Source organism: Podarcis liolepis (genome assembly GCF_965112155.1).
Source record: "Podarcis liolepis genome assembly, chromosome: 3".
NCBI classification, from domain to species: Eukaryota; Metazoa; Chordata; class Lepidosauria; order Squamata; family Lacertidae; genus Podarcis; species Podarcis liolepis.
In genome coordinates this window covers 31,989,158-32,002,732 of record NC_139557.1, presented here as the reverse complement: position 1 = coordinate 32,002,732, position 13,575 = coordinate 31,989,158, and the positions used below count along the sequence as shown (strand labels likewise).

General features: G+C 42.9%; 1 protein-coding gene across 12 annotated transcripts in view; it reads right to left on the bottom strand.

Moving 5' to 3' along the window:
* The window catches only part of LPIN1 (lipin 1), an 83,266-nt gene that overhangs the window by 32,908 nt on the left and 36,783 nt on the right, over positions 1 to 13,575 (bottom strand). For 9 of the 12 annotated variants that reach the window (XR_014524061.1, XR_014524062.1, XM_083495549.1 and 6 more), the window contains 2 exons: positions 2,372 to 2,572; positions 776 to 871 (listed from right to left, as the gene is read on the bottom strand). Coding sequence is in view for 9 of the 12 variants with exons in the window: in XM_083495549.1 (XP_083351675.1) it covers positions 776 to 871; positions 2,372 to 2,572 (297 nt within the window). In the remaining 3 variants the exon portion in view is untranslated. Of the gene's footprint in view, positions 1 to 775; positions 872 to 2,371; positions 2,573 to 11,207; positions 11,420 to 13,575 lie in introns of those variants that run through there. The other 3 variants (XR_014524063.1, XM_083495551.1, XM_083495556.1) reach the window with 2 other exon arrangements.

Below are 13,575 nucleotides of genomic sequence, written 5' to 3'. Positions count from 1 at the left end.
CACCATGCTTTCATGGAATAAGTATATATAAGATTGCAGCTTCAATCATGGAATCAGTGCAAGAAACATGCTATGGAACTGTCAAGAGCTGCACCTGCTCATCTCACATGCCAAAATGGGCTCTCCTTCCTGGAACTGGCTCCTTCCTCTGTGCAGAGGGACTAAGCTATATCCTCTTGCACTGACTAGTTCTGCAGCAGGAACATGGAAGTCCTGCTTGATTTTTTAAAAAAAATCCTTTTGGGGAGCATGCTCAGAGGCACAGATCAGGAAAGTAATGGAAATCCAATCACCTTGGCTTTAGGCAAATCAGCCAAGCCAATGAATGCCTTGCTACCAAAAATAGCCAGTTCACACAATCAGGTAACAATCAATTATACAGCCAGCAGTCTCACAATATGCAAGCTTTCCTCTGCCAATGAATACTGCCAGCAAGTGAGGAAGAGGCAATCAGATGGGGAAACGTTCCATTTAATGACAGCTACATGCAAACAGCAAGAAACGGAATCACTACAGAAATAATGGGGTCATGTGAACTGGCCTTTAGGTTTTGCCATCCACCCTCTTCCTCCATCTGTCACTGTGTGTAAATCAAGTCTTGAATGGTGCAAGAAATGGAGAACTGTAAATGAAATCAGATCTAGCAGCCTTCTCCCTATAATGGATCTCTTAAAGGCATAGCAGTCTTGGGGTCTGACGATCCACTACAGATGTTGCGCTGTAACCATAATTTATCAGAAATGAAAGATGTTTGGGAAGCGGAGTTTCGTCTTACCTGGTCATCACCAGTTTCCTCTACAAAAAACGCTTCTCCGTTGTCCCCTAATTTCATATGCAAATCCACAGATTCTCCATTGATTTCTATGTCAACCTGGGGAGGGCAAAAGACTTTTGAACAATATAATTTCACTGCAGAGCACCGGAAGAGTTAGCGTGTGAATGAGCATTCTCTTATATCCGTGAAAAGGGCTAATTCACATCATCCTAGTTAACATTTATGTAAGGTTTTTCAAGTGATGAAAGTACTTCACATTATCTCGCAATCCTTTACAGCAACCCTGTAAGGGACATCAGTGCTATTATCCCCATATTTCATGGTTTGGGGGAGGGGCAGGTGCAGAGAGGGAGAAAACAGAGGTTTGTCAAAGGACATCTACCTAGCAAGTTCATAGCTAGGGTACAATTGCCTGATCTAATGAAAGTTAAGCATCAACCAGCTTCCTGGTCCTAGGTGCCACTGAGCTCCAAATAAGCAATTTTAAGTGACATTTTCAACAGCGAAAGAGATAAGCTTAAGCCCACCGAATCCTTATTGAATCCATAAAAGTGCTTCAGGTCATATGTTGTCCATTGATAGGCTCAGTATTGTAAATAAACAGTGGCCTTCCCAGTGATAAAAGGCCTTATCCAAAACAAAAAAAAACCCGAATCTGTGAGCAAATAACACATCTGACACACAATAATTACCACCTCTCTGGGTTTTGTTGTTTGGTGAAAGTGCTGAGGACACAAAATTCTAGTTCCCATGGTTCTTTTGTGGGGAGTCCAGAACATGCGTCACAGATCTGCCCAGAGGGCCAAAGCAGATGATACATTAACTTGCACAATGACATTTGCCTGTGCTTTCCTTTTTACCATGGCAGCTGGGGGTGGAAATTTGAGACTGGGACTGCAGTGTGAGGAAGATTGGGGAGGAGGATCTAACACTTCCTGATGGAAATGTCCCCCACCCCAGTCAAAGCGACCATTTGCCCAGAAAGGAAGCTGCTATCCCAATCTGGATCAGGGACCCCACAACTACAGATATATGCACTGCCCTGTCTTTGCATCTACATCTTAGTGTCTCCATGAGAAGGACTCAAACTCAGATGACTCACAAGTCCCCATACTATGGGGAGGGGAGTGCTGAGCACCACCTTCTCCATTACCCCAGCCTAAGGGCATGGCTCTTCCATCATGCCTCGACTCTGGTGGCGACTCTCCTACAGCTTCTCCTGATCCACAATCCTGCAGGAGTATGTTATATGTGCCCTTGAAGGGCTTCAGCTAACCCTCCTGGTGGGCTGGGGGAAGCAACTGGAAGAGAAGACCTTGACTGGCCTTCTTAAGCTTTCAAATGACTCTGGGCCTTTGCTGAGACAACATCTTCCAGAGCTCAGCCAACAAGGCCCACTGGGAGCTGTCATGGAGCCTGAGCTGAAGTGGTTCTAGTAACCACTAACACACATGTGCATGCAATGTATCATCAAGTGTGGTCCTGAGAGCGCATAGGATGAAAACATCCCTGCCCCCAGCACAATATATTGTGTGAAGAGGGAGCTTCTGACACACACAAAAAAAAACCATGTCAAGACATCTTCTGTCCCCCTACCACTTTTTCCTTCGAACGCAGAACTCCCATCTTTCCGAAGCGCACGTGGAAAGGCGAACAGTGGAGGTTCCCATCAGGCTGGCGGACAACGATGACATCTATGCACCCAGACAGCGTGGCGGGATTTAATCCTTTATAGAGCTCCTTCACAGTCACAAAGACTTGGCCTGCTAACTGCCCAACGTAATTCATGGTTTGTGCCTGGAGCGGAAAACAGGACAAAGGGAAACATCAGAATTAAGTAGGACACATTAAGACCATTTGGCAGCTGTAGAAAATAAAATACCAAAAATATTCTATAAAACAACCTAAGGTGACTCTGGAAGGCTCTTGGGCCAAATCCTACACCACCCCCACACCCATGAGGAGTACTGGTTAGTTTACTGGCTTCCCACAGGAGTGTGGAGTTTCCCTGCCCAAAGTTTTCTGGTGAGATCTCTTGGAGAATGGCATCAGAGGCAAAGGCTTACGGTTTCATCTCTCACCCCCAAATCTGCCCCAATGGACAGAGGAAGAAAACCCAATTGCCACAGATGACACTTCTTTGGCACTCCTCTCTTGTCTCTGCGCTGGTTGAAAGCGCTGACTTCTGTGGCAATCAGATTTCCTCCTGTTTTCCTGAGCCACACCCCTCGCCACCCTAGACTTCACACCCTCCTTAAGTGTTTTTGCATGCCTCGAATGTGTCCTGAAACTCCAGTCATGCCTCTTGTTTGCAGGCTAGAGAGTGTTGGGTGGAACTAGCCTACAAAAAAGGTAAGATTCAGTACTTGCTCTGTTCGCTTTCGCCGGTAGCCTTACCTGCTCCTGGTCAGGTGGCCCCTAGAAAGTTGAGCAGAAAATAATGTGGCCCTTGGGTTGTAGTCTACAACGTAACTTACTCCTAGGGAAGTGTGTACAGGATTTCAGCTTAAGACGGGCTCACAGTTGATAGCACTGCTCTTAAAATCAATCCAAGTCTACTGAACAGCCTTGACATTTCAGCATGTTAAGATATTTGGCAACGTAATGAGCAATGGAAAGTTAAAAAGACAACATCAACATTCCTCAAGAGCTGCCCAGCAATGCCCCAGCATAGCATGAAGCTTCAAGCAGAGGAACGTGAGCCAGTTAGTCCCAGATTCACATCTCACCACAACCATTAACTCACTTAGGTCTCTCGTTAAAACATTTAGGTAGCTCTAAGTAAATCCATGAGATTACAGCGCAAGTCTTGAGAGACTTGGATCCAAATTTCTGCTCAGTTACAAAGTTCGCTGCAAGATCTCTGAGCGGTCTTTAAGTCCTAAAATAATCTACCTCACAGTGATGTTGTGAGGGAAACAAATATGAATACCGTCCAGTGTACAGGGCTCCTTTTTGGAAGAAAGGACCCCTCAGCCTTTCGCCTCCCCATCTGCAGAGTGAGGGTCACTGTAGGTTGACATGATTTTGTTATTAACTAAAAATATTTCTAACTCACGCTTCATCGCAGTGCAATACCAGGGTAGGGTAGAACACAATATAAATTGAAACCAACAAACGTCATCATAAAACAGAATAGAAGGGAGCACATGAAAAAACAAAGGAAACAGCAGTCATGATAATTATCAAAATCTGGCTGGGAACCCTACCCCCACCACACAAACACACAAAAAGCACAGCTCTGCCAATACACACGACACAGCAGGTTGGGATAGCAGAAATGTTTTGCTTTAAAAAACACTGACAAGAGTCATTTACAAAATTAGTTTTCTCCTAATGGTTATAATAGATCCACGAGAATCCCAGCCAAAGCTTAATTCTGTATCTTTGTTTCATATACCAGAGTGGCATACAACAAATATGAATAAAATCAACAAAAGTATCCATGAAAACTTCATGAGAAACATCAATAAAACACCAGTGAAATACTGATTGGTTAAAGAGAGAAAGTTCATAAAGCGAAGGCCTGTTGAAACAACCTAAGTTTTCAAAAGTTGCCTCAAAGAAGGGAGGAGCAGTTCCTGCCAAACCTCTACTGGCAAGGAGTTCCACAGAGCACACAAAGGCTGCCACACTAAAGGCTCGATCCATGGTAAATGCCAATCAAGTGTCAGGGGTGCTGGGAACAGGGAATGTGAGTGCTAAATCTGCATTTGCAACTTGCTGAAGTATGCATTAGCTCCCAGTGAAATATTCACGTCCCCAGGAACGTTCCCCAATTTCTAAGGAGACTGTATGTGGTCTGCATAACACATTTTGTTCTGATTGATCCTAGAAAGCCTGCCTGCTGGTATCTCAAGAGCAGGAGTGCTAATAATAAACCAAACCAACTCAGAAAAATATAAGGCTACTTGCATTCTGTCAGCCTGCAACCTACATTTCTATCTGGGGTTTCCCTTCAAATTTCCAATTGAAAGAAAGTACTTCTTCACGCAATGCGTAAGCTATGGAATTTGCTCTGTAAAATCAGGGAGGGATGTTTCAGGCCATCACCTGAAAGAAGTTGTGCATGGAAAAGCTTCTTGCAACTTGAGGACTTTCCTCACACGTGTTCGTTTGCCACAAAAACAGCACTCAACAAGAAGCCACAAGCAGTTCAGGCTCCCAAATGAATGTTTGCAAAAACAAGTTGGTCCCTGTTTCTCATTCACATTTTTCATATTTCATATTTTCAATACTTGGGGAGAGGGGGTGAGAATCAGTCCTTAACAGTAGCATCTTCTCCCTGTATTCCAATGAGCTAGTGACCAGTAATACATTCCTAGGATCCCTTCCACACACCTGGGAACATATATCCTGATGTTTTTGAACAAAGTGCCTGGGCAGATTATACCTCCTTGGTTGTTTATTGAGCATTCATTCTCTGGTTTGTTTGCAGGGAAGTTGTACGGTATTGTTGCACCAAGCAATTGGTTTCCAGCTCATTTTCTGGTCACTTTCCTTACTACAGAAATGGGGTGGAGGGGAAGCAGGTTTGTTGTGAAAGGATGCCAACTCTGCTTCAGATGCGCAACCTGAATTTGCTGGTATGTTGCTGAATTCTCACCCACAAAATAGCAACGGTCTGGAAGTGACATACCGTATTTTCACATGTACAGGATGCCCCCAATTTTTTTTTCACCCAAAATTAAGAAATTAAGTTGTTTAGCTTTGGAGGGGAGGTCACTTCCGCCAATCGCTCACCCGCCTGCCCGCCACTGCCGATCGCTTGCCACAGCCACTGCCGATCACACACCTTGCCACAGCCGCCAACTGTCTGCCCAATTGCCGCAGCCACAGCCAATCGCCAACAGGCCTTGTGGCAGCCACCAATCACCCACCCAATCACTGCAGCCAATCTCCTGCTTGCTGCTGCCATTAATTGCATGTCCCCCCTCTGCATTCACTATCTGTGTATAAGACGACACCCAATTTTTGCCTTTCTTTTTTCCTTTTCTTTTTTTTAGCAAAAGGCATCGTCTTATACATGGAAAAATACAGTAGATTAGCCTGTCCTTATCTCTTGCACTGAAAAGGCGTCGTGGCACAATAGAACATCACATGCTTTCTTTCTATGCAGATTGAAGCCCTGGGCTCCATCCCCAGGAGCAAGAGCAAGACAGACCACTGGCCTGATCTAGTTATAAAAACAGCTTCACACTTTAGCAGATAAAATGTGAAAGTTCTAATGTGTTACAGAAGGCCAGCAATAAGTCTGTGCACCTTCAGCATAAAAATGGATACTCAGAAATTCTTTAGAATAAGTTTATTTGAGCATGTTTATAGAATCAAATGCGACCCACAAACCATGTATAGCAACCAGTGAGCAGCTGGAAAACCCTGATTTCGCAGCCACAGTTTGGTAAAGTATGGAGCTTATAAAATCTTGCGGTGGGCTACCGTATATTGCTTGGTAGATCACAATGGAACTTTTTGGGGGAGAGGAATATTATTTTTTTGTTAATAAGAACAGTAAACAGGAGCAGACATGAGGGAGAAGGGTGGTAAGTCAAAATAAGATGTTTAAAAAACAGATACAACATGGGACAAAAACTAATCAGGAAGGAAAGAGTTCTCCAGTCATTAACATATAGATCACAAGTTGTGCAGACCTCCTCTCAAAGGACCTGGCAACCCACTTTTGCTTGGTACTTTTGACAGCAGGCCTACAACCTTGGCTCCCTTAACATTCTCCCTTTCACTGTGTGGCTGAGGCACGCAGAATTCTCCTAAATGTAAGGGCAGTCACATCAATGGTTACAGCTGCCCCAACATACATAGCAAAACCCAGTCAGAATGAAAGAGCAAGATAATAACATCCTTAACTCTGTGCTAGTCCGTGACCACCACTCTCTCCTTCTTGGGTTTTCTTTCCACAAAATCAATGTTGCATGCATTATTAAACACAAACTCCTCTACAAGTCTTCTGAATTGTGTTTATCCTATATGCTTTTCTTTGCCAATAAAGCTGATTAAGCATAAATCTACCCACAATTCAGAAAGCCATGCAGAAGGGAAGGGAAGGAAATGTTTCATTCTGAACATTCCCTGGGTGAGTTATTTTCAAAATGATGATTAAATGCTGCATGCCTTGACAGTATCCACCATAATAGCTGCTTCGTTCAAACTCACAGCGTTCACAAAGTATGTTTAGAAAAGGTTTAGACCCGAAATACAACAATGTAAATTTGTGAGCATTGCTATCAAAAGTGATGAACAAGATAATGCACGTAGCTTGATACATTTTAGAGCAGCGGTCTCCAGTGAAAAAATGGGACCCCACTGAAAGAACCATACTGTTCTCTTCCTCTTTTTGTAATTTATAAAAGTGACACAATATGGTTTTCTCAATGGTTTGTTCTGCCCTCTTCACTCAGGCTTTAGGATAAAAATCACCAGATAACAGATAACAAGACCGACCTACAGAAATGAACTGACATTGTTTTATTTACAATTTACAAGATCATTCGGGGTCTGGCTTTTAGCCTCCCCAAAACAACTTAAATCATCAGCCTAAAACATAATAATTAAAGCTACAAGATGAACAATGAACTAAAAAAAATATCCAGAGCCACCTAAAATACAGTTCCACAAAAGGGACCAGAAAAGCTTTAGAGAATCCAAAACAGGAACTTTGCAAAGCAGGAAAATATTTACCAGACGCCGAAAAGCCAAAAAGGAAGGGGCCAACCAGGCTTCCTGGGTAAAGGAGTTCTGTAATCTGGGTGCCACGACCAAAAAGATTCTGTCATGCATTATCATCCAGCTGAACCTCTGATGGCAGTGGAAAACAGATCAAGGCTTTTGAGGAATAGTGCAGTGGGCGGGCAAGCTCATGTCATGAGAAGGCAGTCCTTCAAAGACGTCATCCAATGATCTTCTATACTATGTTGGCTGGTTACATGGGACATGGGGAACTGCATTACGTCTGGTCAGGCTATTTGTGTTTTCTGACTGGAACTGGCTCTCCAGAGCCTCAGGCAGAGGTCTTTCCCACTATTTGCTAACCTGATCCTTTTAACTGGAGATGGCAGGAATAAAACCTTTCTGCATCCGAAGCATGTGCTCTGTGACTGAGATGCATGCCTGCCCCTAAATACACACACAACATGACAATGCTGTGGAAAGCATCTTTCCACACCATTACATGGCAGGAAACCTGATTTTATTACATGGGTTCAGTTCAGGCGGAGAGCTGAACCATGGTTTGTCAATAAGCCACAGCCACTCTTCTCACACATTCTGATTTAAATTATTCCTATTTAGTACAAACCATAGTTTGCCATTACATATGATCCAGGAAACCATGGTTTGCAGCCCTGGCTTGGCTAGTGAACTTACAAGCCAGATTCAGATGTCAGAATAAACACAATTTGTGTCAAAGAGGAAGCAGCTAATTGAAGCATAGCACGGAAGTGCTTTTACTATTCCAACATGCAGAAATACTGAGGACAGGCAGAAAAGCAGAAGATCTGGGAATCGTTTTCCTAAAGCTGCTTTTGTTTCCTAAAGCAAACTGGATGCTCCTCAATTTACAAGAAAGGGTAAGGAATCTTGAAATTGCCACTGTCTCCCCACTTTGAATGAACAGTTTCAGTTTTCAGAGAGAGCTGACAGCTCCATGGGGGAACAATAGCGAGTCTTAAAAGAAAGAAAGATTTTTTTTTTCATTGAGATGTTATTAGTCTGTTTATTTTCCAGCGGTTAAATAAGGGGTGTGTCTGGAATTTAGAAATACAATCATAGATAATGTGACAGATAAAAAGCACTTTGCTTTCATTCGCCCTTTCCATAGAACAAAACAGAATAGAAAGAGCATACCTAAACAAGTGGAGAACTTGCACAATTCATAGGACCCACCAGTACGCAGGACCCCACCCCTCATAGCCTGCCCAATTCATCCTCACAAATGGCATCCACTTTCTTAACTGTGGGAGGGAGTGTTTCATTCTGATGGCGTAAGAAGAGAGAGACAAAAGTCAATGCCAAAGGAAAACGATACTTTTCCAGCAAAGGATGTTCCCCAGGAGGAAAGCTCAGCACCCGCAATCACAAATTATTCACGCCTGAAATTAATTTCTATCTTATTTCTAAGAATGCCTTTGCCCTGTGTATGATGATGTGCCACAAGCCTTAACACTGCTGATAAAGGAAGACCTGAAATAACTTTGTAAAGATCCCAGATGACTTCTGCACAGTTCCATTTCTAACGCCAAAACATGTATCAAACAAGAATGCCGTTGTTCAAATATTTGCCTTTGTTTACCAATGTGATAAAACAACCTTTAAAGCATGTATGGGCATGGCTGAAATTACTAACATTTTCAAAATCCCCTAACGGTCCCAAGTGCTTCCAAAAGAGCTCTTTGTGCGTTGTTTAGTCATATTTGAGTGCACAAAGAAGGCCACTCCAAACCCACAAAAAATGGTTAAATAAATACATTTGGAATGGAAAACAGGAGCACAGTCCATCAAGGACAGTTCCCCAATTCTTTTCTTTAAAGGACTTTTGTAGTGGTGATTCTTTCCGAATTCTGCCCTGCTGAATCTCCAATGAGAAACTCTATTTACAGTAAAAATCAAAGCATGAGATTCAAAAAACAGAGTTCATGGCATTCCAGATTGACCAGTACCATTCTTCTGATGTCAACAACTCTCTCAGCTGTGTCAGTTTGCAGGACAGGACAGTACTGTAACTAACAATCCAGTAAACTTTGAACCTTATCTCCCCCAGTCTAACCACAGACTCTCAACAGGATATGACAGTTGCCATTAACTTGCCCCATTGGTTCCAGTGGAATGTGTCTCTAAAATACAGAAAAAGCATCCCTATTTCGATTTTCATTATGAAAAAGCGGGCCAGTCTAATTATGATAATTTATTATATATGTACTATCCAATTAATGTGGTTTAATTTATTTCAATATAAACAGTTGAATTCAAACATAGAATCTGAAGAGGGTATCTTATCCCTCTTTTCCTCAGTGAGAAGCAAATTATTTATTTAGGAAACGGTAATGTTTTTCAAATTAAATTATCTCCAAGTTCTACATGAATTTTCCCAAAAGAAAAAAAGGGGATTTCCAATCAAAGGTAAGCACTTAAAAAAAAAAAGTCCCACTGATTTCAACAGTTAAATTAAATGTGTTCCAAATGAAGTCAATGGGACAACTTTAGGGGGATCATTCCGAAATATTTTAGTTGACTTTATACTAGAACTGTTGGCAACAATCCCTCACCTAAGGACTAAAGAGGCTTTGATTACATCCCTTTCTGTAATACTGATAAACAAGTGTGTGCATGTATGTGTATGTGCGTGAAACATGAAGTCTCTCTACAGATGTTTGAAGCCAAAGAAAAGGTATTTAAAAGCAGTGCTTTTTTCCTAAAAAAATGTTTAGGGGTACTCTCATTTTCATGCTCATATTGAAATATTGCCCCTCAATGAGGCCAAACTTAGAGTCACAAAATGTTTCTGGGTATGCGTACCCCAGGACAAAAAGCACTGTTTAAAAGTAAATGGGAGTGAATATATAGCTCGGAGGTTCAAAACCCACAAATAACATTGGGTTTAGCAACACTGTCTAAGCACATCTGTATCAGACAATTGTGCAATAAAACAGAATATGCACTAGCAAAGATAAAGAGGAGACCAAAAAGAAAAAGTGGCAGTACAACACATTCTTTTAGCCGGGTTTCACAGATCAACAACAACTGCTACAAAACCTGATTTTAAACTTCAAAATGGTCACACAACTCTCCATTCCCGAGGCCAAAAGAGACTGTCTTTTTACACAAGACAGCAGTTTAGCAAACAGGAAGACAAGAGACAGAGTGTCTGAATTCACATTTAACCCTTTTCTTCTCGTCAACGAGGCTCCAGAGAGGCCTAAAATCTATGCCAGGCCTTGCAAATTTTTTTGCCACTTGCCACCATAGGCATGCTCAAAAGGGTACTCGCATCTTTCTTCCCACCCCCCACCGCCTTGCATCAGAGCCTTTGCCGCCAAATACCCCTCGATAAGTCATTTTAAGTCATCAACCCAAAGAATCAGGGGAAAGGCCACTTCACCCACTGCGGCTATTTTAGGAGGCGAGCTCTTGCTAAAATGCAGATTAATATCCAAAACATATGTGGCAGAGAGATTTGGTCCTGGCGGACAAACGTGTACTTTTCCAGAAGGACTCCGTTTAGGCAAAAAACAAGACAGTATGAGACAAAGGGCCGCTTGTCCCCAAGCTGAAAAAAATGCAACTATCTTAAGCAAAACATTGTGCAGGTAAAAATCCAGCGGCCTACAGAATTGCCACAATAGTACTATTTCCCACAATACTTAACCCATCTCCTTAACTTCCCCCCGCCTTCCCCCCAAATCCTTCGTCAGCTTTATACCTGTCCTTGCACCGTCTGTCAACCGTGAGAAACATCAGCAACTTTCCCCAAGGGAGGCAGAGAGACAGCTGTCTTGCCACTGCTCTTCTCCCCCGCAGCAATGAAGGGCTTCGGATGAGGCTAGCTAGGCAGTGGCAGGTCAGGCACCGGCCAGAGCCTTGCTTTGTATGCAAACAGGCTGCTGCAGCAATGTCAATTCATCCCACATAGGCAGCCTGGTAACCGCCCTGTAGGAGGGACCTCGAGAAGGGAGGCAGGAAGGGGGATCAAGGAGAAATCGGGACATCCATCGCAACAGCTGTGGTTATGGTTACCCAAGGCTAGATCTACCAGAAGCATCTTCCTATATTTGCCCCACTTCTGACCCCACTCCAGCTATATCTTGCAAGTGTAGATAGGAGTTTGCTGCAAGCCATAGACCACAACAGACAGGCCCAAACTAGCATGGTAAATTCATGGGGATTTTTGACAGGCAAACATTGAAAACAGTGGCAAAACCGTCTGTCCCTTGCGAAATTGCACCAAAATGCGGGTGGGTGGTTACCCTAATGAAATGGAGGCAGAGAGCTTTGCAAGAGTTAAAATCAGAGGTTCTGGGTTGCAAACTGAAACGAACAAGCAGGGTTTTAGTCATTAAACAAAATTGTGAGTGTCTTGCGTCTGTCACGGCGGTTTTGGATCCTCTAAGAGCAGTTGTTTGCGGGTTTTGTTTTATTTTTTTCAATTCGTACAAATTGAAATAGAGCCGAGAGAGAGAGAGAGAGAGAGATGGGTCTCATCCACATAAGGATCACTATGTCTCAAGTTGCCTTTCTCACGGTTAAATCTTCCGGCTTAAATTGCCGGAAGCGCTCTTGTGAATGATTTGACACTTGCAGTTTGCCATGTGTCAGAGATTCACAAAATATAGTTCAGCGTGCACAAGTGTTAAGGGGCATGTCATCTTCAACTCTTTAAAATGCTTGAGCACTCTTTTAAAAAGCACATTTGGTCAGCAGACTGGAGAGAAGGGGAAGAGCAGTTCTTACGGGAAATTACCAGCAGACGGTCCAATTAGAACTCTTCCACATTGTCTCTCTAGTCTACAGTCCTAATTAGATGCCACCAGTATAGAAAAGAAAAGAAGGCCATTCTAACTGAATGCCACCATTCAAAAAAATGGAGGATTCAGGGGTTGGGGAGGGGTGAGAATTCAGGGCCTTGGAAAGATGGGCCCAGGCAGAAAAAGGATGAATGCAGTGCAGTACAAAGTTTTATTGAGATGTGACTTTGAGAAATTGATTGGCTTGCCTTCTGTGAAGTGGGTTAGAACAGAACACTGTGGGTTCAGACAAAGTGGCATTTTTACTGCCTTTTACTAAGGCAGACATTACTTTTTTGACCTCTTGTTGTGGTCGTATATACTGTGAGTGTTCTGGCAACGGCAGCCATTTTTTTACTAGCTATGCACCCCCCCCCTCAACGTGCCAGCCATTTTGTGATGGCACCCACAAATCACTTTCCTAAAGTTCTAAAATTAATATCCATGTGTGAAATTTAGAGGCATAAAATTATTTGCATACTGCTTCTGATAACAATTTTTATTTAAAGGATTGTATGGGGGGGGAGAGCTGAATGGGGAAACTTATTACCTGGTTTCTGCTCCTCAGGGTTTCAGACAGGGAGTTAATGACCTAGGAATTTTATTTTTTTACTCTGTGTGTGTGCACACATGCACACAAGCATTGGCCCTTTCCTGTAGCTATTTGTGAAAATTTAAAGCAACAAGGGATCCAGTCCTAATTTCCACCATCTTATTTAGTGAGGCCCTTTCATCATGGATGGGTAGCTTGTGACTACAACTCCCATCATCCTTCACCATTAGCCATGCTGATGGGAGTTGGAGTCTTGAGTCCAGCAGGATCATAGAGAACCACATGTTCACCACACATATTTTACATTGGTGGCTTGGGCTGGAATCTATTATTATGACTTGGGTATCTGATGACTTGCTGGCAGCCTTGAAACTCCCTAATAACCGGGAAACTGTTTCTAAAGCATCAGAAGTGAACGAGGGAGGGTATCAGTTTCTGATTCCATCGCACCTAGGCCTAGGAGTATGGAGGGCATCCCTACAGACCTGTCTGGCAAATAGCAATTTCTTGGTCACATTTCCTTGACCTGTAAAATGGGAATAACATCAGAGGGATGGTATGAGAGCATGTACATAAGATGAAGGAATTTAAAAGTCCTTCGTGCCAGAAACTAACCTGTTGTGGCCAGTAATAACATGTTTGGGATGATCATCAGAGAATATATGGCGGATGACTGGACTGATCAGGTTCTTGGCATATGAAAACACTGTTGTAATTTGTTTAAGAGCCTGGGC